Consider the following 25119-nt stretch of genomic DNA (forward strand, 5'->3'; position numbering starts at 1 on the left):
AATATTTACAAATGTCGACGTTTAAATAACGGTATAAAACGTGGTGACTGCCAAGTAAAAAAAACAGAGGAAGATGAGGGAGCTGGTTCTTCCACAGACAACTGGAGCGCGTGTTGGACCGGAGCAGTGTGAACCAGCTGTAACTAATTGTGTGCTTTCCGGACACAGACACAGGCACAACATTGCCCAGAAAAGCCAGACTTTGAAATTTCAGATAAAAACTTTAAAATAAATTAATTAGGAAAAATACAAATAACGCAGGTGTGCAAACAGGCTACCTGGGTGGTCACAAGGCCTTCATCGTTGTATTTCAGATCCAGCAAATTTAGGGATAACGTTAACGAGCTACACAGACGCACGCAGTAAGGGCCGGTCCCAGCACCCCTGGGCAGCCTCGGCAGCGTGGGTGCTCTGGTGCCCAGCAAGAAATAACGCCGTGTTTCCAGTTTGTAGGAATAGCTTGTCCAAAGCCTCTGCATATTTAGTAACTAAAATAAATTCTTTTTATGTTGGAGCAGTGCTCTGAATGGCTTCAAGCTGCGATGGAGGACAGCTGAGGTGCACTCCCCATAGATTTATCGGGAGCCAGGACTCCTCCAAGTCAGTTTTCCTTCCATGCTCAGATACCAGCTGCAGCATTTCCCATTGACATCTAGGCTATGCGTAGTACCTGCCAGATTTTGTCCTATAATACATTCATCGCATTTGTACATGAAGAACAAAAGTTAGCTTTGCAGCTGTTAAAAAAAAATTGTAATTACAAATTTTGAGTAAAGTCCTCAAGAAACAACTGATAATGGGATATCATAACTTACAGAACATTGTGCAGCAAAATTTAGAGACTTTACATTCCCAAATTAAAAAAAAAGGAAAATATATTTATCTGATCTATATAGAAATTAAAACAATAAGAAATCAGCCAGATAATAAAATAATTTTGCTCTAATACACAGCAAACATTCCTGCCCAGCCACTAAGATGACAACATTTCCAGGAAGGATCTGAGCAATGGAGAAGAAAGTACAGATCTAATTCTACAAATCCTCTTCTGCATCTGCTGTTGTGTGGATCTTCACCTGCTAAAAGTGCACCCAGGGAACTGCCTGGCAGGAGTTCTTAGAGGTGACTGAAAGTTGGTGTCACTGAGCTGCTTTTGTCCCCCTTGGCTGCCACATGCCAAAGGAGCAACAACAATGGAGAATTTGTAAAAACAGCAAGGTGTCTTTCATTCCATCATTGCTCTAAACTGCTGTGTGTACTTAGACAGCTCCTCAGTTTGATCCTGAAGTTCCCTCATGGCATCTGCATTTGGATATTGTATTGCAGCATTTTTGGTGGCGAGAGCCAGATTCTTCAAGACGCTGCAAAACCGGCTGCTGCTGTGGAGAATGTCGTTCCGAGCATCTCTTTCTTGAGTTTCCTGGCAGAGAGAATCCACTAGCTTTTGTCCCACCATAATGATCAATTTGCTGTGGGATATGAAGACTTCAGGTGGCTGGTTGTTGCTCAGACTATTAGTAAATACACCAATTGCCTTGTGAAGTGCACTGAAACACAGCTTACAGTGTTCTGGGAGAGCGATTTTCTTTGGAGAGTCCTGCTTGCTTTGAATTACAGTCATTTTTGCAGATGGCAAGACCTGGAAAAAGGTTAAAAAAAAAATAGACTCAGCTTGGTGGCACACTGATTGTTTCTTTATTTGCTCTACCCTGTATTCTTCACAGGTTTCTTCACTTACAGGGAGTTTTGTTACTTAATAGTCTCCAAATTGCCCCAGCCCAGGAGTCTTTTACAATCATTTCTCTTTCCATAAAGTACTGGACTTCAAAGTGGTATTTTCTCCTGACAGCCCTTTTCCTAAACAAATTTCACTGAATGATTCACACGATTTTAATAATGGATAGCACACAAAGTGTTGTAGCTAAACATCAATCCTTTATACAGTCTGGATTTCAAGCTTTCAGATAGTACAAAACATTCAGACTTGATCTTTAATGGTGCTGACTTTGTGAGGGTTATAAATTATTAAAACTGTACAGTAACAAGAGAGTCAATCCTTATACCAGTGCATGACAAGATATTTTGAAATACTAACTCTCACAGCCTTAACCCAAATGATACACAAAGGCAAGCAAATAAATAGTATGACTTTAAACTAGAGGGGTTCGTTACATTTGAGGAAAATAAATGTTTTGCATGGGTTTTCAGCAGTAATTCTAAGAACTAGTTCTGGGAAAATGAACTGTGAGAAAACAAACAGATCTCTATGTATAGATATGTGTGTCCAAATGCAAATTATTTTGAATTTTAGCAAGCACAGAAATCAGGGGCTAGAAGTCCTCACAAGTAATAGTTTTCAAAATCAGAAATACCTTTAGTTTTGAATCTGTACTCTTCTTTGCTACTTCTTTACCTGAAATTATTTTCTGTGCCTGTTAGAAATCAAGATGAAAGCAAAGTTGAAACAGTTTACATAAAATATTTAAATATAAATGTTTTTCTCTTACTTCAGGGGGAAACAACTACTTGCTATGCAGCCTTCATGTTACAGACAACAATGGTACATTTGTTAGAAGCAGCTGTAGGTTTTTTCCTACTAAAAATTTAGTGTCTGATCCTGCAACATCTAAGACTGAAACCAACATCAACAAAACATAATGTTTCCTAAAGTCTAAGGGCAAGCCAGCATTTCTTTGTGAAACCAAGACAGTTATATTCTTAGTAGACATTTCAGTAATTCTAAGGAGAATGATTCTAACAAACATCCAAAATTATTCTAACAAATAAATTTTATAATTCACAGTAAGAGTTTAATTTGTTAAATCAAAACTTTTTACAAAAGCATGCTTTCCAATACACCTCAAGTTGGAAAGTTAACATCTCTTGTATAGTCACGTCAGAGTCAAACCAACTGGTGTACAAACCAAGTGTACTGGCAAGAAGAAAACTACTAGTGAAAAGAGAAACAAATTGCTAACCCCCAGCTAAAAGCTGTTTCTCAAATTAATTTAAACGGGCAAGCTAAAAATCTTTTCTCAGTGCTGGCTGGTTGCCTGGGTAAATTCTCAAATGCCAGTTCTCTTTATTACTTAAAATTACCCATCATTCTACATGTGCCATCTAGCACTCTAACAAAATCCTGAATTCACGTAACGTCTGGAAAACAGGCAGCAGTGCAAACTGAATTTGGCACTAGCGCAAAGATAAGATAGTGCTAATAGCTTAATCTCTGCAAACGATCAGGAATACAGATAGTAAAATCCAGTTATACGAACCTGTAACTGAACATAATCACAGTCCTCGGTGGCGTTTTCTTTTGGTTCCTCAGAAGAGACCTGACTTTGCTTGGGTTTATCAGTATTTCTCTGAAGTGAATCTATTTCTGTTCTTCTTGGTACTGTCATTTGTTTTGCCATTTTGTATTCTGGGTTCACTTTCGATTGCTTCATTTCTTGTTCCTTCTCATTCTTTCTGAAGAGAAGCTTTCCATTGGCAATGATGATGGATACAAACCTCTTGATATCATCTGGAATTGTGCGGGCTACCATAACAAAGCGATCAAGATCATCTGGGTTGTTCTGAGGTTTCCTGAGGACCAAAGCCTCTAGAGACCAGTTGCAGTTGTTCAGAGCTTCTCTTGTTTCTGTTAAGATTTTGAATGAGTTCACAAGAATTTCTAGCTGTTTTTTAATTCTGGTCTGAAGGTTGTTATCAGTGAGGTAAGAGGCATTTACCTTTATGACTTGAGCAAAGGCCAAGAATTCTCCCAGAGATACTTTTATGTGATCGACTGCTCTATGGATTTCTTCAATGCTTTTCTCTAGGTGCTCTTGTAATCTCCATTTACTGCTCACAAAGATCATTAAACTCGCAACTGAGCTGGATACACTGTGCTGCAATCTAGTCAGTGTCTCTATGGCTACTTCAAGGTGCAGTTTAATTTCTTTGGCAGGCTCTTCTGATGATGACATAGAAAAAGACTCAGCAGAAGAGTTTGAGGATGTAGAGAGTGTGCTGCTTCTGCTATCCACACTAGAAACAGATAATCTGTCTTGTTCCAGTTTGGCATCTCTTGAGAGCTGTGGAGGAGCACTGTACGCTTGGTCTCCAGAAGTATCGCTGTTTTTTTCCATCTCTTTCTTGGACTGCAAAGCGGTGGGCAAACCTTTAGGAATATCATAAACATTCTCTTCAGAGATCTGATTCTCAGCCTTTGGAGCCAGGAGACTTGGGGGCACATCACAGCTACTGTTTTGTGGCAAAAGGAGCACATCCCGTGAGGATGGAACATCATAGAGATGGATATCTGGAAATGTTAATTTCCGTTGTGTTGGTGGAATATCATATAATTGTGGATTTACAACTTTGGCTTCAGTATTTGCTGTTAGTGCCTTGTACCTGGCTGGTGGTATATCGTACAAGGAATGCTTCTCCAAGGAATGACCAGGAGAGCTTTGTTTTAATCCTGTTTTTTCAGGTGATACTGGAATATCATAAATCCATTCTGACTTACGAGGATTTGGCAAGGTATTGTAATGGCCCCAGAACTTTTTCTGAGATTCATTTTCTGAAACATCAGTTTCTCTTTTGGGAGGGACATCATATAACTGCAACAGAGCACACAGGATTTATAAGCAGTGTTTTATACAAGAAATAAGAAACAAAACTGAATTCTCAGAGCATGTGAATGTATGCAGCTCCAGTAACATCAGTGGAACTGCACCACAAAAAGGCTAGCCCATAATTTTTATTTTCTTTCTATAATGCACAAGTGGTACATATGAAGGTTAAAATATTTTGAGCACAGATGATTAAATCATACAGCAGTGTCCCCAGCCAGTGAAATCTGTGAGCTCTTCCCTGACTCCTTTGGGGTGGGAAACTTTCATAGTTTTCTGAAATGGCTACAAGAAAAGTGAAATGCCAGTTTATGAGTAGGTAGCATCAAACACTCAGTTTTACAGAATGAAGGAAGTAAGATTTTATTAGCCTCTGCATAAGAAAACACTTGATTTTCCAGTGTCCCCACTCACATTCATATGCATACCCTGACAAAAAAATAAATCCCCAACAGACACAACTGACCATTCTCAAATAACTGCAATGAGTTTAAATTCTTACTCGATACAGGTTTCCTAAGACAGATGCAGATCTTGCCCAATGCCTTACAAATATGTGAGTGCACAGCTGATGTCTATAAGCTGGAAAATGCAAATGCAAGACCACTTCTTGTGTAAGAAAATCCAGACTAATACTAATAGGTACTTTGGGACAGATTGTACCTGGATGCCTTACAAGCACGAAGCACAAGCATGAGGAAGTGCAAGGAGCTATAGGAGTGTGCAGCAACAAGAAACAATTGAAGGTACCATTCTGTAATAAAAATTTTAGAAAGAACTGGCCAGGTCAGGCTTCCCCATCTGCAGAAAACATGCATGAGAAGGGGATGCCAAACAAGGGTGTTTCAGACCAAAGACAGAATTTGCCAAATTGCCCATGAACAAAGAATTCTAAGAAAATTTGATTTTAGAAGCAACGATAAACCATGTCTCTGAAAGGAAATCGGCTCCCCGGCTGTTGCAGCTGGTCGGTACGATTGCTAACAGCCATGAAGATGTTGGGAATGCCAGCTTCAATGAGCAATTGCTCATATGCCAGCACCCCAGTTCTGGGTAGCACCAGTCCTACTGTCACTGCTGAACAGACTCTGTGCAAGACTGGCTTCTCCAGTCGTGGGGCAGCCATAAATCTACAGCACTTCTCTTTAAATCCACAAAACCAAGAAACCTCAGATTTCCTGTGCTGGGATGGTCTGCCCTGAGATCGCACACCTCAGCCCTGGGCATGTATGCTAAGGAGCCTGTCAAAATTCTCTTGGATCCTAAAACCGTTCATGAAACCTGAAATATTTGGCACTCAACTAATAAAGAGTTTCCATCGAGGCATTTTCTTTGTTGTGAAATTTCAGATCAGCCCTTTCTTCAAGGATGGTACTTGTCAAACAGTGAGGAAGAGATGGGAAGCCTGACTACCCCCCCCAAAGCCAGGTGTGCTCCACTCCCAAAAAAGGCAGCAGGAGAGCGCTGCATGGGATGGGGACAGTTAGTTTCTACCTGCTTAAATATTACAAACAGACATTCAAGAACGTAGGGTATTGAATTTGCTTTTCACACTGTCATAAAAAGAAGTTGAGACAAGAGATCTTGTTGCCTGCAGTCTAAAAAGCAAATGCAAATGCAGTGGTAGTCCTGGTCCTGGTAGGGACCCTGGCTATGCAGGAGCCAGGTAGTATTTGTCTCTTTAATATGAGGGGCAAAGTACTGCCCTGAAGATGTGCTGGTCCTATCCCCACGATCACCTTGAGGGAGGTTCAGCACAGGTGCCCAGCATCATAGTAACGAGAGATTATTCTCTTGTGTCCAACAAGTCTTACTTACGTTGCCCACTGGTGAGTCTTTCTGGATAACAGCTCTTGCCTTTTCTGGGCTGGACGGGATGTTGTAAAGCTGGTTCTGCTCTTCCTGGAAGCACTCGGTGGATCTGACCAGCACAGAGCCCTTTCGTGCAGTGGGTGGTGTGGCACCGCTCTGGTCAAAGGGGAAAAAAACAGGTTGACTTCAACCCTTTTTACAGCCCACTGAAGACTTTGGTGGAATCAAAGGCTTTCGGGCCATATACTGCGTAGCGCCTAGTTTGGACAGCGTGGATCCGACTCGAGCTGCTGGAGCACCTTCCCGCAGCGCTGCACGGGAGGGCGGTGGTGCAAGGCAGCCGCCACCTTCGCGCCTGGCTTTGGGTCTGAGCAGGGATCACCCCACTTATACAAAGCGGGTAACACAAAGGAGTTTGTGGGTAACTTGATAATATATGAATTAGAGTGGGCTCAACTGTGCGCTGCCAGGGAGCATAAGGTGCCAGGGAGCATAAAGTGCACGGGGAGGCTCCGTGGACGTGCTCCAGTCCCACACACACGTGCATGTGGTAGGTGACAGGATGGGGCTGGGGCCTGGTGGCTGTCCCAGCCTGGTGCCCTGCACGGGCTGCAGTGACACATAGAGGAAACGTGGTGACGTTCACTCTCCCCAGGGAAGCATGGCAGCAAGAGCAAGGTCATGTAACAGGACGCTTCAGTGGTAGATGCAATCGATGTGTTGCCCTTACCCTGAGTGCGTCATGGTTACAAGATCTAATCCCTTGCATTTTCTTGCCCAGGAGGCAGGTGGTGTGGGTGACATTTAGTTTCTTTCTGTACATGCACTAGTGACTCTTCTGTAAGCATCTTGAAATCTTCCCGATCAAATGACACAGAGACAAAGCACATTTCCTGATGGATAAACCAAGGCAGAGAGGCTGACACTCTGATGCTGAGAGTTCATCTGTGCCCTGGAACTCAGTAATGGTAAAACTGAAAGTGTTTATTAGAAACGTACCAAATCTAAGACACATTTCTCTAAATGTCTAACAAATTCAAAATAAAACTGCTTTAGGTTTTGAACTTCCCTAAAAATATATGGTTTTCTGCCAAATTTTACAAAAAGCAAACAGGAAAACCCTAGAATTTGGCTTAAAGTCTATTTTGAGGTCCTACAGGGTCCCAGCTGTGGTGGGGGACCGTGGCAGGACTCACCTGTGTGAGCAAGGACCCCCGGCGCTGTGTGGATGGAACATCGTACACCTCTCTCCTGATATTTGGGACTGAAGCCCGGCATGCTCTCGGGAGAGTAAGAAGGTGCTTAGAGGGAGAGAAAAAACAATAATGAAAGCTGCAGTGAGCAGTGAGCTCAGGACATCTTTGAGAACTCAATTGGTTGAATAGGCCACCGTTAGAGTAATCACTCTTAAGTGATTAAAAACCTTTCAGCTTTTCACCGATGGATAGACTGGAACTAACCTCACAAGCAGGCATGGTATTTTTTCCCCAGAATTCTCCTTTGACAGCATTTCTGCTTTATTTCAGATAAGAATTGGCACATACAAATCAAAGACGATCTGCATTACTAACCAAGGGAAGGAAAAGATTTAGAAAAAATCCAGCTTCAGTTATCACTTAAATCTTTAGACTACCCAAAAGCAGAACCACTAAAAAAAGAAAGCGGGGGAATTTCTACTTCTCCAGTCTCACAGAGCCATTAGGTCAAACCATATTTAGTGGGAGTAAGAGCAGCAGAAAAGTAGAGGGTGAGATGCGTTATTCTGTAGTTATGAAAAACTGACTCATTTGGAAGGAGTAAACGTAGTTACCTTGATGTCCTGTCCAGCTCCATAAACAGAGAAGTCTGATATGGGAATTACATTATTTAGGTCAATTACAGACTAATTCTCCTGTTTGCTTAAAACATCATTTTAAGACCTATCACCAGATCTGTGGGACAATTAGTTAAGATGTCAAAGTATGAATGTTGGGAAAGGACTTTTTTAAAAATCAACCCCAAAAACATGAGTTTTGTTCATTTAGCATGGGTTTAGCCTGGCTTTCCACTGCTAGTTTATAAATGGAGTGTTGTAAACTACTGACCCACAGAAACACTGTTGTGTTACAATTATTTAAAATTGGAGGTAGTGTTCTCCATCACGTGAGTGAGTGTTGTAGTGACTAAATTTAGGGGAAATATGGTGGAGGAACAAGACTCCAGCTTTACAACTGCTTGCTTCATCTTTGTGAAAGCTCTTAGCTCTCATCTGAAGACAGAGAATGATGAGTGAACACAACCCCCCTTAGTGCTCTGTGATAGGAGCCATCTTGCTTGCAAACAGAGGCAGAAAAGAGACTTTCCTGAGTAGAAAGGGTAAAAGATAAGTGGTATCAAGAAAGCCATCCTTAACCCAGGTCTGTTTTCAGCTAGACAAATCTTACTCAGTATCTAGCAAAACGGAAACTCACTGAATATCACATCCGACTACCACTTTGAGAACAAATTATTGTAAAGTACTTTCAGCCACAGTAAAGCAAGAAGGTGCCCCATGTATTAGGAACAAATAAAGAAGTGACAAGGCTTTTCTATAGGGTGAAAGCACACAGGCTTTGAGGGGGTTTGTTTTGTTTTATTGCTTTCAATCAGCTCCCTCAAAGACTTACAGTGGCTCTACCCAGCTGCTCAGAGGACAGCTGAGTATGCCAGGAACTTTGCCAGTTGTCCCATAGGATCTACGTGGGGCGGTCCAGAGCGCTGCGGTTCGTTCTGCACTCACGCGGGCTGTTCACCCCTGCATCTGTGTGTGACCGCCGCGGTACAGTTGGTAGTAACAGCTGTGACGTTGTGCAAGAGGCAGCTCAGCCAAATCTGAGCTTCTAAATAATAAAAATAAAAATTCTAAATTTTTGTTCTTTCTCTGTTAGAGTAAACAAGGCTTAGGTATATAAACTCATGAAATGACAGAGACAGGAATAGCCAGGGAGCTCTTCTGTTGGGCCACTCATTCAGATAAAGCGTAATAGATGATGTTGTCAGCCTGATTTGCTGGCACAACATGGAAAATTTGCATCAATCTCGCATTCAATTTGTAAATACCTTCTTTAGGGTTAGGAATGTGGAGAAATCAGATTACAGCAAGTGCAAAAGGGTCTTTTGTAACTATTACTCAGTTTGAGTTTGCAGTTATGGTAACTGTACACAAAGGCTGAATGTGCAGCTGCAGCGCTGAAAATTCGGTTTCAGTCACCAGAGATGTACCGAGTTTCTCGGTTTGTTTTCCAGCACCCATTTGCCACACAGAAGGAACCAGCACCTCGGTTTCCGTAACTTGCCTTTCGGCACAGTGGGATGAAAGCTGGTCAACTGAGTCCCATAAATCAAATGATCATTAAATCAGCCTAAAAGGCTACATAGTTCAGGGCTGAATTTCTTTCCTTTTCCAATTAACATTTCTAACGTGATTTTCATACACGGAATGAAGAGCCACCCAGGGCTGAAGAGCCCATGGGACTGAACAAAAACTTGTACTTGAACTCCCTCCCCACCTGCTCTATTTCCCTTTCATTATAAAAGATTCCCCATTCATTTTTATGCTGAAGAAAGCACAAGGGGGTTTTTTTATGTTAAGACACTTAATGTAGCATTTAGTCAAATTACAGTTTCCACTTACATGTTTCATTTGAACACCCACTGCAAGGAGCAGGGAGAAAGCAGCGGCCAGGCAGCTGTAATGAAACCCTGGAAAGCTAGGTTTGCAATTCCCCTCCGTAACTGGGGGGACTGGTGGCTGCTCTCATCCCATACACCCTGGTCAATGTCCCAGCAGCACCAAAAACAGGCTGGGAGAGAAACTGATTGAGGCCACACAACCAAACCCTCCCAGCACATCTAAAGTAGGTGCTGCTACTCTGTGCAAGCGTAGCGACAACCTCGAGGAGCCAAAGAGAGAGGCAGCAGCACTCCGGGCTTGCTGAGGCGCTGGAAATAGTAGAAACTAGACCAAAGGCAGCAATCACACAGCAAAGAATGACTTATTTATTTATTTTTTTAATGACGAATCATCTTCCTGTGCAGATGGATGCAGAGACCCCACATGTGCCCAGAGGACTCTGGATAGACGCGTGCAGTAGACCATCAGAGGAGAAAGTTCTGCGTCTTGGTATTTTAACTTTAGGGTAGGTTTGTAAATAATTTATAGATTCTTCCAGATAAAGGGTGTATTCTTTACTTCCTGCCCTATTTTACAGCTGCTTTAAACTGTCAAAAAAAGCAAGGGACTACAGAATATGGAGACTCTCATCTGTTGCCCAGAGCAGCATTTCTCACATAATGCTATAAACTGTAGTAGAACCAATGGGAGTTTCCTAAACACCATTTATTTGAATGGCTTTGCTGCAAATTCCACTGAAATGCTCAGGCCAATAGCTTTTGTTATTTTCCCACTCTCAATGATCGTTTTAATAATAACATTTGTTACTTTTATAGCTGCTTATATTCTTACCTGTTTTGTTGAGCTTTGGGTCCTTTCACTGAGCAGCTGTGCAGCCAAGGCTGGTACCTGATATATTCCTTGGGCAGGTAGGGTAGAGACCCTAGCTGGAGATGTAACCCACCCCTCCATCTTCTCATAGGTAGACGACAACACGGTAGGCTTGGGGACGGAGGGAACCTGGTAGATGTTTTGTTGGCCCGCTGGCGACTCTGCGGAGTCGCTCCGGGCGGCGGGAGGCAGCAGGACGGCCTGAGAGGCGGCGAGGAGCTGGAGGCGGTTGGCAGGGGCCAGGCCCTGCCTGCCGTGGAGCGAGCATTTCCACCAGCCCTCACTGCCAATGACGTTTTGGTTCAGCACCGTCAGGATGTCTCCTTTGCGGAAGGCCAGCTCATCTGAGCACTCCGCTTTGTTGTCGTATAGCGCCTTCGCCAAGGTATTCTGGAGAGAGAAGAAACATCGGCGTTGCGCTGTTACACCAGCAAAATGCTAGTTAGTTTCTGGTTTGGTCTTTATCCCCACCTTAATTTCAATTTAATGCAAGTCCATCTGTTTTCACATTAAACAACATTTCTCAGAGCATTGGTTTCAGAAAGTTAAATGTTTGCAGCCTGTGTCTGCTATGTTGAGTGCAATAAAGAAACAGGTAATAATAATACTGCAATATGTTTCTTCACCACCTTTTCCCCCCAAAGGCTCTTGAAGAGCACTGCTAACGTTCATTACTTAGACTTATTACTTATGAACATTGCTATATGAAAAATAGGTAGCTTTTCCCACTGGCATTCTGTGAATTCTTTGTCAGAAGCTGCAGAGAAGATGCATCACCCATCTAAAAATAAAACTCATGCCTTCCTGCTGCTACCCAGTTTATCTGAGGACTTCATCCGCACGTGAAAAAGGCTAATTATTTCTTACGTGGAAGGGGAAAAAAAAAAAAAAAAAGGAAAAAACCCAACCTTGCTTATTTTCCTTTAAACTTTTTCTTTCCTCAGAGCCTTATGAAGACAGACGTCTCAGTAACGTCAGCGCGAAGGGGGTTAATAAGCGCCCAGTGGTAACACCAGTGGCAGAAATACTGCTGAAGAGCAGCGATGGGCTGCGGTACTTGCGAAGACCCAGACTCCACTGTGCCCGCGTCCACTCCAGGCTAGAGAGTTGGATCCTACTGACTCAGAGCATCCCAGGCTCATGATTTATGCGACACATTAGCTCAGGGGAAAAAAATCTAACTATGCACACAGTCACACAAAACAAATAGCTCTGCTGACTGGCAAGTCTTCATGGCAGGTCAGTGCGTTTGTGAGCTTATCTACAGGTAAGCACACCTGAGCCAGTGTCTGTTTCTCTCCATCACACAAACATCGTCTGTATCTGAATACTTCTGTCCTCAGTATATCTTTCAGCATCTTCATAGAGTGCTCTTATTGTAATTTTTTTTAGATAGGAAACCAAGGAAGAATAGAGTAAGCAACTTTAAGATCACAGAAAATCTGCGAGATAGCGAATATGAATATTTCCCAGCTTCTTCACCACAGGGCAGCCCTACCTGTCTCAGCTGAAGCCTATAAATTTCTGGCAGTCATGAGTGTGTAAGTCACCACATTTTATTTTTAGCGTATTTATTTTGGGCATTTGCTTACTCATTACAAGATGACAGTTAAAAGAAAGAAAAGTAGTAGCAGCAAGTAGCTTTATTCACCTGCAGCATTTGTGCAAAGGGTAGACAGAGCTGTGGACGTAGTGTTTTTCAGTACAAGATACCATTTGCTTTCAGCTTTAAGATGAGACTGACTGCTCCCCAGTCAGTGGGACACTGTCTGTGTTTCAGCATTAGTTTCTTATCAGAAAGTGCAAGAAACATCCAAAGAGTTAGTACCCAAATAGGAAACATGATGCCTTGTATTTTTGTCCAGAGCATTTGCTGTAAAGCAACAGCTGGTTTGAAGTTGCAGCAGAAGAAAACCAATTTGTCAGCTCAGCTGATGAAAGTGGCCTGTTGTTAGCAGCACGCCTTTCTTCGTCAGGGTGGCCATGAACAATGGCCTTTTTATGATACATGGCCTTGGCCATCAGCAGCTGCCAGAGATGGACAACAGTCCCATTTACCTTATGCCACAGCCTGGTTAAAATAGTCTTCTTGCCTTGAACATGGGAGCCCACTTTCTGTTTGGACAATGCCACATGCTCTGAACCACCTGTGTTGAAGCCAGGCCTCCTGGAATCCCACCACAGAGCGCAGCCCAGGGTGCGTTTGGGCTTTGCACAACAGTGTTGCAATTATAAAAAAAGGAAAACAGCCGCCTTTCCCTGTTATTCATCAGCAACACTTCTAGATCTGGCTTAATGTTTGATCCCTTCTTGCTGGGCACTGTGCAGACACGCTGAAAGACAGACCCTCTTCTTCAGACCTGAAGAGGGTGGGCAGAGGGACACTTTCCCCCTTTTGCAAACAGGCAACTGAAATGCAGAGAGCCTTATCCAGGCGCACACAGGAAACCGGTGGCAGAGCCAGGAAGCCTGAACTCAGGAACTGAGCCCCTGCCTAGTGCATTAGACAACAAGACCGTCCTTCCTCGTTGCACCAACACAAATAAGAGGAAAATTTGGTTCACGCTATGGTTTTAAAAGGCATCTAAATGTCAGCATTTCCCCAGCTAATTCTTTCCTGTGGAAACAGCATACTAAACACATTATTGGGCCTAATTCTTTAATTACTCAATGTATGAAACTGCACAAGTCTAATTTCAAATCTCATTCGTTTTAGATTAAACATGCCGATTTTCACCAGGTCAGAATTTGACCTGTACACGTCAGTGACAATTTCTGCAAATAATTACTGTAGACTACAACCTAAGTTATGCGGAGCGAGGAGGTACTCTTCCCATCAGTGATACTTCAGCAACAATAAAACGTGACTGCAGCAGGTATTAGCAGGAGAAATAATTCCAGCTATTCTCTCATCTCTTTTCCTAGACATTGCTAGGTCTGATTTCCTGCAAAATGATCGAAGCAAGAGAACAGCCAGGTCAATGAAAGCAACAGGGAGGTCTAAGCTCTATTCAACAGCAAAGGTATTTCACAGAAAGGCTGTCAAAACTCAACTGACCAACATTTCATTTGGCAAAGTCAGATGCATATATTCAGGGGCACACACACCGAAAAGTTAAATTTTAAACTTATACCATGGAAGTCACAAACCTTTTCAACAGAGGGGTCTCTTCGCTTGAAGCACACATTCCTTTGGTTTTGCCAATAAAGGTGTGCAAACATCCAAGGGCAAGTAGCCCACAGCGAGATACCAATTTGAAGCAGAACACAGTGGTTCAAATTTTGAAAGGTGGTCTCCAATTTGTAGAGCTCAAATTAGGGCATGTGGGTTCACATCTGTAGGCAACACGAATACTCAGGAACCTTTGAAATAATCTCAATTACAAGCCAAGCAGGGGATAAAAAAATATTATAGGACACCTTGTAAAACCTCACCTAGCTAGAGCAACAAATCTGTTTATAGATCATCTCATATCCCATCTGTAGTGCTGGAACTAAAAAATTTAAGACCTTAAATAGAGAAGTGATGGAGACAGGCCCCAACCTCCAGACTATAGAACATGAACGAATTGGATGATTGTCAGACCTCTGCAGGTCAGTGGAGCTCTCAAATAGCAGAGGGGAAAGAAAACAAACAAACAAAAGAACAGCAAAGGTTCTTCCACCTAAGGCAGTGCTAAATTAAATTTCAAGTTTCAGGACACATGGTCAGTACCATGGAGTCGGAGAGCGAATCTTTTCCGTCCACTCTCAGTTTCAGTATTGCATAAGTGCACAGCAACATCATTCAGTTTTTCATGATTTTCTTTCAGGAGCGAGTACCAGCCCACCACTAGCATACCAGGCCAGCCACCAGCAGAGATACAATTCCAGGTGACAGCAAAAGGCATTAGCGATCTAACTGGCTTGCAGCCTTTGGTGACATTTTTCAGTCCATTTTAAAATGGGTAGAGAAACGTAGGGAGGTATTTTAATGAAGATTTGTTATCCTTTTGACTTGGAACTAGCCTCTGAAGGAATTTATAAAAGGTAGAAACATGTGTAACAGAATATATTAGCAAATTGTAACAAGCAAACTACAGGAAGGTCCCAGGCAAGACTCTTTCAAAAGTCAGCCTCTTGTTGCACTGCAATATGAGGATGCAAAAAAAAATAAAATATCCAAACCACTAAGACAAAACAAAAAACCCCCACCAACATTTTCCCCGAACAGACCGTTCTGTGTATTTTCAGTGCCCACAGCCAGGCAGAAAGTTGCAGCAATAGACTGAAAAACCAATACAAGCAGCACCACACCACTGAGCTAACTTCATTTCTGCTGAACTCTAATCTCCCCAAAAACACAGAAGAAGGAACATTTTCACAAGGGGTAAAAACAACAGGTCAAACAGGTCTGCCTTAGTATGTTGCTCTGGGTTCTCCTTCACTCCTCTATTTACAGGACTATTAAGTCCCCTTTATTTCTTGTTTCCTTTCCAAGCATTCTGGTTGCTCACCCAGCCTCTCAGGACCCAATCTCACCAGGGTTGGTGTGGAAGAGACCCGTGAAGCATCTCTTATGTAGTGTTATCACCAAAAGAATGTAGGCAATACTGTTCATATAAGCTCTATTAGTTTTTAAGGAGTCCCAGCTGTGGATTCAACAAATACTAGCTGAGGATGCTGAAATAGATGTTCAAGATCAGCCCAATACTGGTAAAACAAATTGTAACAAACCCACAGCAATGCCTAGCATCACAGGTGCTGATGTGTTTAGCTATTTTATAGGATATACTTAGAAGCAAGCACTGAACTAGCTGGCTTTGGTATTGCAAAGTGCTGTAGTTCTGGCAGCAAAGAGCTTGCTGTAGGTTAGCCGATTTTCTAGTGGAATTTGAGGTGGTACCGAGTCCCACAATGATATAAAAAACCCAGTGGAGCCACTGAGCAGGGTCAGTTATGAAAGCTAGATTGGTTATGCCCATGTTCCACTGACATTAAACCCCTAGCAATACTCCCATGACGAGGGTATGGCCATACTGAGTAAACCAAAGCACCACGAGGCTGGGTAAGGAACCGCCACTCTCCCGTCTGTGCCCTGTCCCTTACCAGCACCCAGCCCACAGCAGCTCTGCAGCTCAGCATCCTATGGGCTCCACCTGCTCATGTTAAGAAACAGAGTTATTGAGAAGCCACTGGATGCCACAGCTGTTCCAATTTGCTTTCCAAAGAAATATCTTTTTTTTTTTTTGAGACACTTTTAAGAGAACTCATCCCAGCCAATTGATTTTGTGATCCCAGTAGCACTAAGAGCACTTTTATAGACAAAAGTTACAGGAGGTTTATGGCAGGTGAGTGCTTGATCTGACAGCACAGATAGACTTGGTAGATCTCGGCTATCTCCAGTTATGTGGAGTGAGGTTATTTGTAGTACAGGCTCTGGCTCATCTAATGTGGGGCTATTTGTCAGAAATCAGGCCCTATCTACACTTTCAGCTGTCTAGGACATATGTAAAGAATCACTGTGACAGCCCCTTTCTATCATGTAAGCAGAAGCATCTCTGACCTGCCATTAACTATAAACAAGGACTGCATTCCCAGGATCGCAGAGACCTTACGGGATGCGTAGCTAGGAGGAAGCTGTGCTTCGGGGCCAATGGGATCTGCATTTTTTCTTTATTACCAGAGGAGCGGAAACTGGCTGTCTAACCCTATCATCCACAAAATGCCATCTAGGGCCAGCTGTGTATAGTTCTTCATTATTTTATGCAATCTCGTTAATGTGTCCTTACAATAACCAACATGTAGTAAGTAAAGCAACACAGATGAGATCAAAACCCGTTTCCTTCTTTGACGTTTGTTGCTTCTTCCCTGTCAGCAGCCCTGAAAAAATTCTCCTAAGACAAAGACCATCTTAAAAGCCTGTTCATCGCCCCATGAGAAAGCACCTCTGCAGACAGCGCTGTTACTCTTCTCTCACTGAGCAGATTTTAACAAGATGATGACAGAGCACAGACCTAGAAAACAGAGGTTGTGTCCTCGGCAACCTCTTCCTGAGACGCTGTTCTCCCCCATACAGAGTCCGTGCCCTCGTTAGAGCAATGCAAGTTGGTCACAGATATTGAGCGAACCATACGGAATGGATTTACAGGATAAGACCGCTGGTAACACAGGTTCAGTTAACTTAGGTGTGAAGAAAAGTTCTCGTGTAGCTGGAAGTGTGTCTCCTTGTACAGGAGCATAGATCAGATGTTAAGATAGTAATTCTCCCTACAAATCGGGCTTTTTACATCTTTATTGTGTGTGTGTCCTTATCCAGCAACGCTCCCACTATAAAACCTAACAGCCCTTGGGGGTCTTCAGAATGAAAGCTGTTAACTCATGTTTATTAATGAGGACAGGGAGAATTTTAATTAAGAGTCAGTAAAGCTGATAATTGTACAATTTTCTACAATTCTATAATACAAAATTCTATAACCTCAAAGTGGGAGTACTCACAGACTGACATCTGGGCTCTACCTACACGATAAATATCTGTGCTAAGGCAAAAAAACCCCCACTATTACTAAGATCTCCTGATCCCTCTCCTACCCCAATGTCTATTCTCAGCCTGTAGTACTACGTAACAGAAAAAAAATTGTCCTATAAAATATATGCAAATGTCACTAGAAAAATCCTTCACGATTATCCAGTGATAATTTGAGCATCTTACCTGCAAGTCTGCCAAAATAATTTCTCCACCCCCCCCCCTTTCCCACTTAGTTTGTATCTGGAAACTTCAATTCACTACTACATACTATTTCACGTGATACATAGGTACTGTAGTACTTCACAGCATTTCAAATAAAAAAATTTCATCTATTGTCTTAAATTTGCTTCTTAAAAAACCTATTGAAATAATCTAAAAGAAGAGATCATTTTAATCATGGGAGTTTTTGTGGATGAAGAGAAATATTTCTCAGCTGCATTTTGCACATAAAAAAATCTGTAAGCACTTTTACTGCAGGAAAATAGGACTTAAAATATTTTGAGGAGAAGAAAAAGATACAACTAAAGGCAGTGGGTTGTGTTTGCTAAACAGTTATGTTCATGCATCAATGACACCCTCTGACATGTTTACAGAACTGTTTCCAGTTAATCTCTTCACCTCCGAACAAAGCTGAAGAAATAAACATTCTCCATTGCCCCGTTAGCTGGGAACACGCTTCCCAGAGAAGTCCCTTTTAAATAGGGGACCAAGTTGAGTCAATTTAAGTTTTGCCCAATTCAGTTAATTGTAGACAGAGTTCACATGGTCAACGTACACAGAAGAAAGAAGAATTTACCTTAAATGCTCAGATCTTCATCTACATGCACGTGCCTTCCTTCTAGCCGTGGGGTTTGCACGTCCCACTTGATGTACAACATTTTCTCTGACTCACAAAAGGTCCTTCTACTGTATTTTTTGTTTGCATATTTTGGAAAATAAGTGTTCTGGTCATACAGAAGTTTCAGATTTTTTGTACAAGCTTCAACAAGGAATGGATATCAGGACTTGCTTTTATTGCCTATTCAAAGGATTAATTGATTTTTGGAGGGTGGAACCAGGTGCTAATTATCAGGTTTTAAATTCGGAATGGTCAAGTCAGTTTTTGATAAAATAAAGAACAACCAGTTTTTAAACTTCAGGCAGAACCACTTAGATGGAAATTGTGCAGCTTCACATTAGTCAGTGATGTAGGGGTGGGAATTACAAGCTGGTTCTGTTAGTTTTCTCCAAACTCTCTTTTCTCCACAAATTAGTTAATCAAATTCTAGCTGTGTTAAAACCAACAGAAACTCCCGGTGTTTTCAGTGTGATCAGGATTTCATTCCCATTCATAACATTTTCACATGGTCTCATGGTGGTCTCATGCCCAAGTCAAAGGAAAAATAAACTGCCATTTCCTGATATTTTAAAAATGAATATGTATGTATTTCTGGGTTTTGGTTCCTCCTGCCATCCGTAGGTTTTTTCCCATATGCACCAAATTAATTTACTTTTTTGGCTTTTCTAAACCTTTTAGTATCTTAATTGTATTTTACTACAACATTTGTTTCCAAACATGGATTTAAAGATACAGAAAGTTCTGATGAGTACAATTTTCTGCTTCTGCCTCCTAAGCAATAGATGCTTCACAGAGACCCGTTAGAGCAGGGTCCTTGCTCTCCTTCCCCTGCCTGTCCAGGGAACAGGCAAGAAATTCCTAGGACAGGTTGTCAGGAGCAGATTGCAAATTTTTCATTGGCAATGACTGCTGTATATTCTTCCTCCTGGGTGCACGGGCACGACAGGATGCCGTCCCTGCATCCCATCTGACCTGCGGCAGAGCTGCCGCCGATTCCCGGATGCGGCAGAAGTGGCAGCCACCGAAGAGGCAGACAGAGGCCACGGGGTGGGCGTTCTCCGATTTGTAGTGAATCAGCACCAACACCACAACTCCCAAAGGCTGCCACTTCCTCCAGCTCTCTCGTTGCAGTTATCTGCCCAGAAATGTTAATTGTTTTTTAAGACCACCCTTTTGGACAAAGTTTCATTTATCTGAAATTTTAGCATTTCTCTGGGAGAAGAAGGGGATGGTTTTTCACCTGCCCTAATCGCTAGCGTGCATCGCTGCTAGCGTGCATCGCCGCTCCCGTGCGGCAGCTGTACCTTGCCCCGTCCCCTGTCATTAACACAGGGCACACGGTGACTGCACAGACCCTGCCCGAGTCACAGCTGCCAGAGATCAGCTGTAACCTCAGGCCGAAAGATCCGGTCAGCTTCACAGCCAAAGACATCCTGCTTAGCACAAAGCAAGCTAATGCCAGGCGTCTGCATGTGTGCTGTGCTGGAAGCCTGGGCAAAAACATTAACCTGTGACTATAAAACGGATTTGATCCATCCACTTATTCCCCCCTCCTCCCAGAGCAGTATTTCCTAAAAGTGACCACTGCCACCACTCCTTCCCTCTCTTGAGCTTCAGTTCCCTCTGCAAAGAGCACTACAGGACGTGGTCACTCGTTATCCTAGAGTGCACGGGCTTTCCCAGGCTCACATAACTCAGACTGAAATTACTTGACATTTTCTTCATCAAAGAGTGACTCAAGTTGTTAAAACATTTCCATTACCCATTTTCTAGTAATCAGTGTAAAAAAACATAATCTTTTTAAAGATAGTGTATCACTCAAATGTTAGTCATTTAAGCTCACTATTTCCAAGAAAATAGGGATATCCTAACGGCCAGCCAGGGTCATTCACGGTAACATTTTAATAAGGCATATTATTGCCTAATATGCATGGTACAAAACCTTACCCTTCTTAACCATACTGTTGTTCTTGATAAAGCATTTTTTTCAGCTTAACTTGGATTGTATTTTAAACATTAAGACCATGTGCTCCGTTAGTAATGTGCAAGCAAGATCAACAGCATGCTTTGCAAAGCAACCCTGACAGATGCAGATTTTACACTACAGACACTTCCACTACAAATGAAATAAGCAAAGCCATTAAATTAACTGCAACAGAAATAAAATAATCTAGTACTTACATTGACCTTCATTTTGTTGTCTCCTATTTCCCTGTTACTCCATCACCTAAGGAGGAGGATGAGATCTCCCCAGCCCTTCCTCTCTCTCCAAGCCCAGTCCGGTGGATTAGGCAGGAGCACTGGAGGGTCTGGCTGGAAGCCTGAAGAGCAAATGCCCAGCCTCCTTCCACCTCCTGCTGCATTTGCTGGGAGGCCCAGAGGAGAGCAGCTATTGGGAACGAAGGGAGCTAATTACACAGCAAAATTATCTCCAGGGTGCAATTGGCCTGCAGCTGCTGATGTTAATGAGGGCTTGGTGCAGGACACACAGATGTCCCTCCTGCAGGGACCCCCAGGGAAATGCTTTTTCTGCTTTGCAACTGCGTCTTAACAGGAAAACACAGGGCACTGGGGATGAACCAGAAAGTGAGGACTGGATATTGAAGCATTTTTGCACCTTTTACAGCATCATTTTTTACTCCTGATTTTTTTTGTACGCTAAAAGTGGTTTGATGCACCTTGAAATTTTCATGTTCAGGTCTCTAGAAAATGGAACAGATCTCCTTGGTCGTTATGGATATCCCTGCAAAATAATCTCACTCTTCAGAGGCAGAAAACCTGAGGAGGAAAGCTAAACATTAACTGCAGCTAAAGGGTTTTCTTTCTTTGATTATTTTAAAAAAATCTTTAATATTATTAAATAATAGTGTTATTTAAAATTCTTCATAGTTGCTATTTGCTCAGCAACAGCTCTGCCCAGGTTATGCTTATGCAAGTGCCCAGGTTTTACAGCTTTGTACTTTTGAATATCTTGAGGTTTGCGAGCTTCGACTGGTTTTGCCTTAGTACATACTGCCTTTGCTCTGGCAAAAGTCTTTTCCTTCCTCTTTCCATGGTAGCTTCAAGATGAAATTAGACACTCACTCCCAAACCCCCAATCACGTAACGAGAAAAGCAATGCATCTTGAATAGAAAATGCTTTCTCAACAAAATCTCTTTTCTCAACAAAACCTCTGGGCTGGGGCTAGGAGCAGACAAGAAGCTAAGGTTGTTGACCAAAGGGAAAAGAATTAATTCCTGGCACAGAGCTGCTCATTGAAATAGCCTTCGGGGTTTTGGTTTTTGTTTTTGTTTTTTTTTAATATTGCAACCAGCGGTTTTACTAGCTTGAACACTCCACTTCACGCAGAAGATAAAGAACAGCCATTCACTTACTGCCCTGGAATTTTTCAGGTGCTACCAGCATTTGAAATTATCCAGAAAGGCAAGTAACAAAGCCACAACTTGTGGCCACAAAACTACTTTCAAATACAATTAAACATTCTCTTGAATTAATCCCAGACAGGATCCCCGCCATGCCGGGGCAGGGACACCCTCCGCAGACTGGGGTGTCCCACGGCGGGGCAGGGACAGAAGCACGGAGGAGCAGGAGAAGGGGCAGTAATCACGGAGCAGCAGCAGCAGCCAGAGACCTTTTAGCCAGCCCCAACCTCTTGCACCACCGTCCCCTCCTTGGAGGAACTGGGGTGGACTGAGTGTACCCCACACAAAAATAAGGCACGTTGAGACTAGGCAGGGGAGGAAAGGTGTTTACTGAAGCGCTTGCTTAATTGTTCATGGTTTATTCTTTCTGAATCACCCAAATCAGTGATTAGAAATTTGTGTTAACTGGCAATGAATTACATAAGGTGAAAATTCCCTGCGTCAAGACCGTTTTGCCTATGACAGAACTAAAGTTTTACCTCTAAGATTTCCCCAGGAAAACTGGGCATCGAGTCCACTTCCACCTGACTGCATCCTGAGAATAGCCCCAATTTATTGTCGGAGGCCCAGGAAAATGGAGACTTCATCATTCTCTCCAGCATTTCCTCTTGGCTATTTAAGTAACTCCTTGCTTAATACATTAGCTCTAGGAAATCCTATTTTGAAACACATATTTGCTCCCGGGTGTTTGAGATGGAGACTGGGGGGTGACAGCAGGCACCCTAGAGCCACGGGGCCACAGGCGCACACATCCCCGGGTGCAGAGGAGCTCACAGAAACAAATCTCACGCTGTTCTTTGCGCACTTGTTTGTGGACAAGATGGGAATATGTAAAATGGGCATTTTGGAAGGAGAGACAAGCTTCAGATCAACTTAATATGTGTTTAAAAAACGCTCCTATTTTCCCTTTGGCAACAGCACAAAAAATGTCAAACAGTACAAGAACTATTTCCCAAGCGCAGCCCATCATGCTAACGTTTTAAATTGCACCAAGAGGTGCAACATTTCCTGTGCAGGCTATGTGGCAGGTGTATATGCAACAAGAAAGAAGTAACATCATTTCTCTGGCTGCGCTTATATACTGAATTAATTTTCAGAACCGATTTTCCTTGTGAAGGTGGAATAGCTGGGGCACAGCAATAATTGCAACGCATTACCTGTCACAGTAAAGCTACTGATGGTTGGCACGTAGTGCTTCAAGAAGTCCAGATGAGAAAAAACACATCCTTAGTATTTTCGTATTAAGTATAACATTCAAATATTATCATAAACAGTACTGCTAGGGTAGCAGGAACCTTATAAACAGTTCATACATTATATACCAGAAATAAATTTGACTTTCAGTTGTTACTCAGCTGAATTTGACTGGGTGTGCTAGGGCTGCATCTAAAGATCTCACAGCAGAACAGCAAATCAGCTTGCTACCATTACATTTATTTAGCTGTTGGCAATCCATTTAAGAAAACTGAAAATATGATACCTAGAAATAGAAACTGTCTTCTCTGCATAGAAATTAAAAATGTCCTGCATCAATTTCTGATGACTTAACCTGAAAAATAGCCATCTTATCTTCACATGCCTCAATGGAAAATTTTGAGTACAAAAGAATGACTCATCGAGCCAGTACGAAGCTTTTTTCCCCCACTATATTTTGTATCAAATTGCCAGGAGGCAGTTTATTTACAGTAAACACTGAGATCACAATCCAGGATGAAAATAGTAATTCCATTATATTGCTTATTAGACTTGCAGACAGTAGGACAGTCAAGGCACTGACTTTGAATCAAGACTTCAGCATTCTCTAACCCTTATAGCTGCAGCAGGTTGTTTTACCTATGTATATATATAAAATTATACTAGATGCAATATGAATACACAAATAAACATAAAAAACCTTATAAACTAGTTCCAGTCTTTCAAAAGAAACAAATATAGTACTTCAAAATGTCTTCTGTTTTGCGTGTAACGTAGGGAGATTATCTATCATGCAACAGGTCACCTGGACTGTCACTGAAAGTCTCTGACAATATAGCCGTGCCTCAAATGTTACTACAGCATAGCAGTAAGACAGGTGGAACCTTGAAGTCATCTATTTATTATTTCACAAATGCGTTTATTCACAGGTATTTGCTATTTGGGACTCCTGCTTTATTCAGAGTCCTCCCAAGAAGACATTTCTTCCAGTTCATAGTTTTGTCACAACAAAAAGCACAGGGACATTAGGTACGTGAGCACTGTAAAGCGCCCTCCGTCCACCGCGAGATGAGAATACCAAACATTTCCAACATCACCAAGCATTGTGCTGAATTCAAACACCAAACCCTACTCTAGGACCCTTTTTTCTTAATTGTTTATATGCTGTACTCAAAAAAACAGACGTACCTTTGGAGTTCTGTTGATTCCTATGTTTTTATCCATTGTGGTCATTCACCAGCAGCGTCACTTTGAGCAATACGGATAATTACGGCAGGATGAAGAGACTTCAGCTTTGCACAGTCACCGTGTGTTAGGAACTACGTCTCAAGAAAGCACATCTGACAGCTCTACCCCTAAAAGCATTTAGGAATTCGTAGAAAAGATTCTCATGAATGATAATTTCTGTGACAACAGATAAGATTAAAAAGAACAGAATGCAAAATAGAAAAACCTATTAGCGTCTAAAAGTGAGAAAAAAAGTCTGTCTGCAAGTGGAATTTTCCTTGATCTCTCTGTCACCAACTTGTTGCAATTAACCGCAGTTAGAAGTCTCACCCTTGTTTTGCTACACGTTGCTGTATTTCCTCTTTTAGAAATGTAATGAATACAAGAATACTACGTACCACAGGGGGCTGCACAATGCTTGATAGAAGTAAGACTGCCACAATCATTATCAATTCAGGATTTCGAAGCCAACATTTTTCATGTCTTTCAGAGTTGTCTCAACTTTTAAGGCACTGATACAATTTTTTTGTTATAAAGGGGCGTTGCAAAAACCTTATGTATTACCATCCATACCTGGGGGTGAACACTGTGTGAAAGAAGACTCCTGGCTGCACCAAGGCTTAAATGCGTACACAAGGAAGTGCGTGGGCTTCGGCTCCTGTCCTGCAGTACCCTGCTCAGGGAGTAGAGCAGCCGTGCTGCAGCATGTTTGAAGGGTCCCTTACAGCCACACAGAGAACTTCTACCTTGAACTACAATTATTTTAACTGCTTTTCCTTTATTGCACTTCAGTTTTTCCTGGGATTCAGTCTCACAGGGCAGCTCTGGTGGAAAGACAGCCTCTCTGTCCAGGAAATGAGAAATATTGATCCCAGACCAGTACCCCCTCTTAAGTAGAAAGTTTGAAATCTTTTTCAATGGGTGGCAAACAAGCCTAATTCCAGAAGTGGCTTTCTAGACTTTCCCTAGAGCCCCA

At 42.3% G+C, this 25119-nt stretch overlaps 1 protein-coding gene across 2 annotated transcripts; it reads right to left on the reverse strand.

The window, feature by feature from the left end:
• Nucleotides 1-803: 803 nt before the first annotated feature.
• CASS4 (Cas scaffold protein family member 4) lies at nt 804-24260 on the reverse strand. Of its 2 annotated transcripts, XM_072879120.1 has the most exons (7): nt 24105-24260; nt 10915-11343; nt 7628-7732; nt 6438-6587; nt 3276-4607; nt 2373-2432; nt 804-1639 (listed from the first exon to the last, which is right to left on the reverse strand). In XM_072879120.1, the coding sequence occupies exons 1-7, from the start codon at nt 24147-24149 to the stop codon at nt 1226-1228; spliced, it is 2535 nt and encodes an 844-aa protein (XP_072735221.1). In that variant the 5' UTR covers nt 24150-24260; the 3' UTR covers nt 804-1225. The 2 variants fall into 2 exon arrangements, with proteins under 2 accessions (XP_072735221.1, XP_072735222.1); XM_072879121.1 differs by lacking the exon at nt 2373-2432.
• Between the last annotated feature and the right edge of the window lie 859 nt (nt 24261-25119).

The sequence above is a fragment of the Ciconia boyciana genome, chromosome 14 (genome assembly GCF_034638445.1).
Source record: "Ciconia boyciana chromosome 14, ASM3463844v1, whole genome shotgun sequence".
Lineage (NCBI taxonomy): Eukaryota > Metazoa > Chordata > Aves > Ciconiiformes > Ciconiidae > Ciconia > Ciconia boyciana.

Bases quoted from the DNA above. Each gene is read 5' to 3' on its own strand.
- CASS4 (XM_072879120.1), bottom strand. From the start codon at position 24,149: ATGACCACAATGGATAAAAACATAGGAATCAACAGAACTCCAAAG. The intron at 11,344-24,104 runs GTACGTCTGTTT...TTCTCTCTCCAG, and splicing joins GAATCAACAGAACTCCAAAG to AATACCTTGGCGAAGGCGCT. The intron at 1,640-2,372 runs GTATTTCTGATT...ACCTTTTTCCAG, and splicing joins GTACAGATTCAAAACTAAAG to GTCTTGCCATCTGCAAAAAT.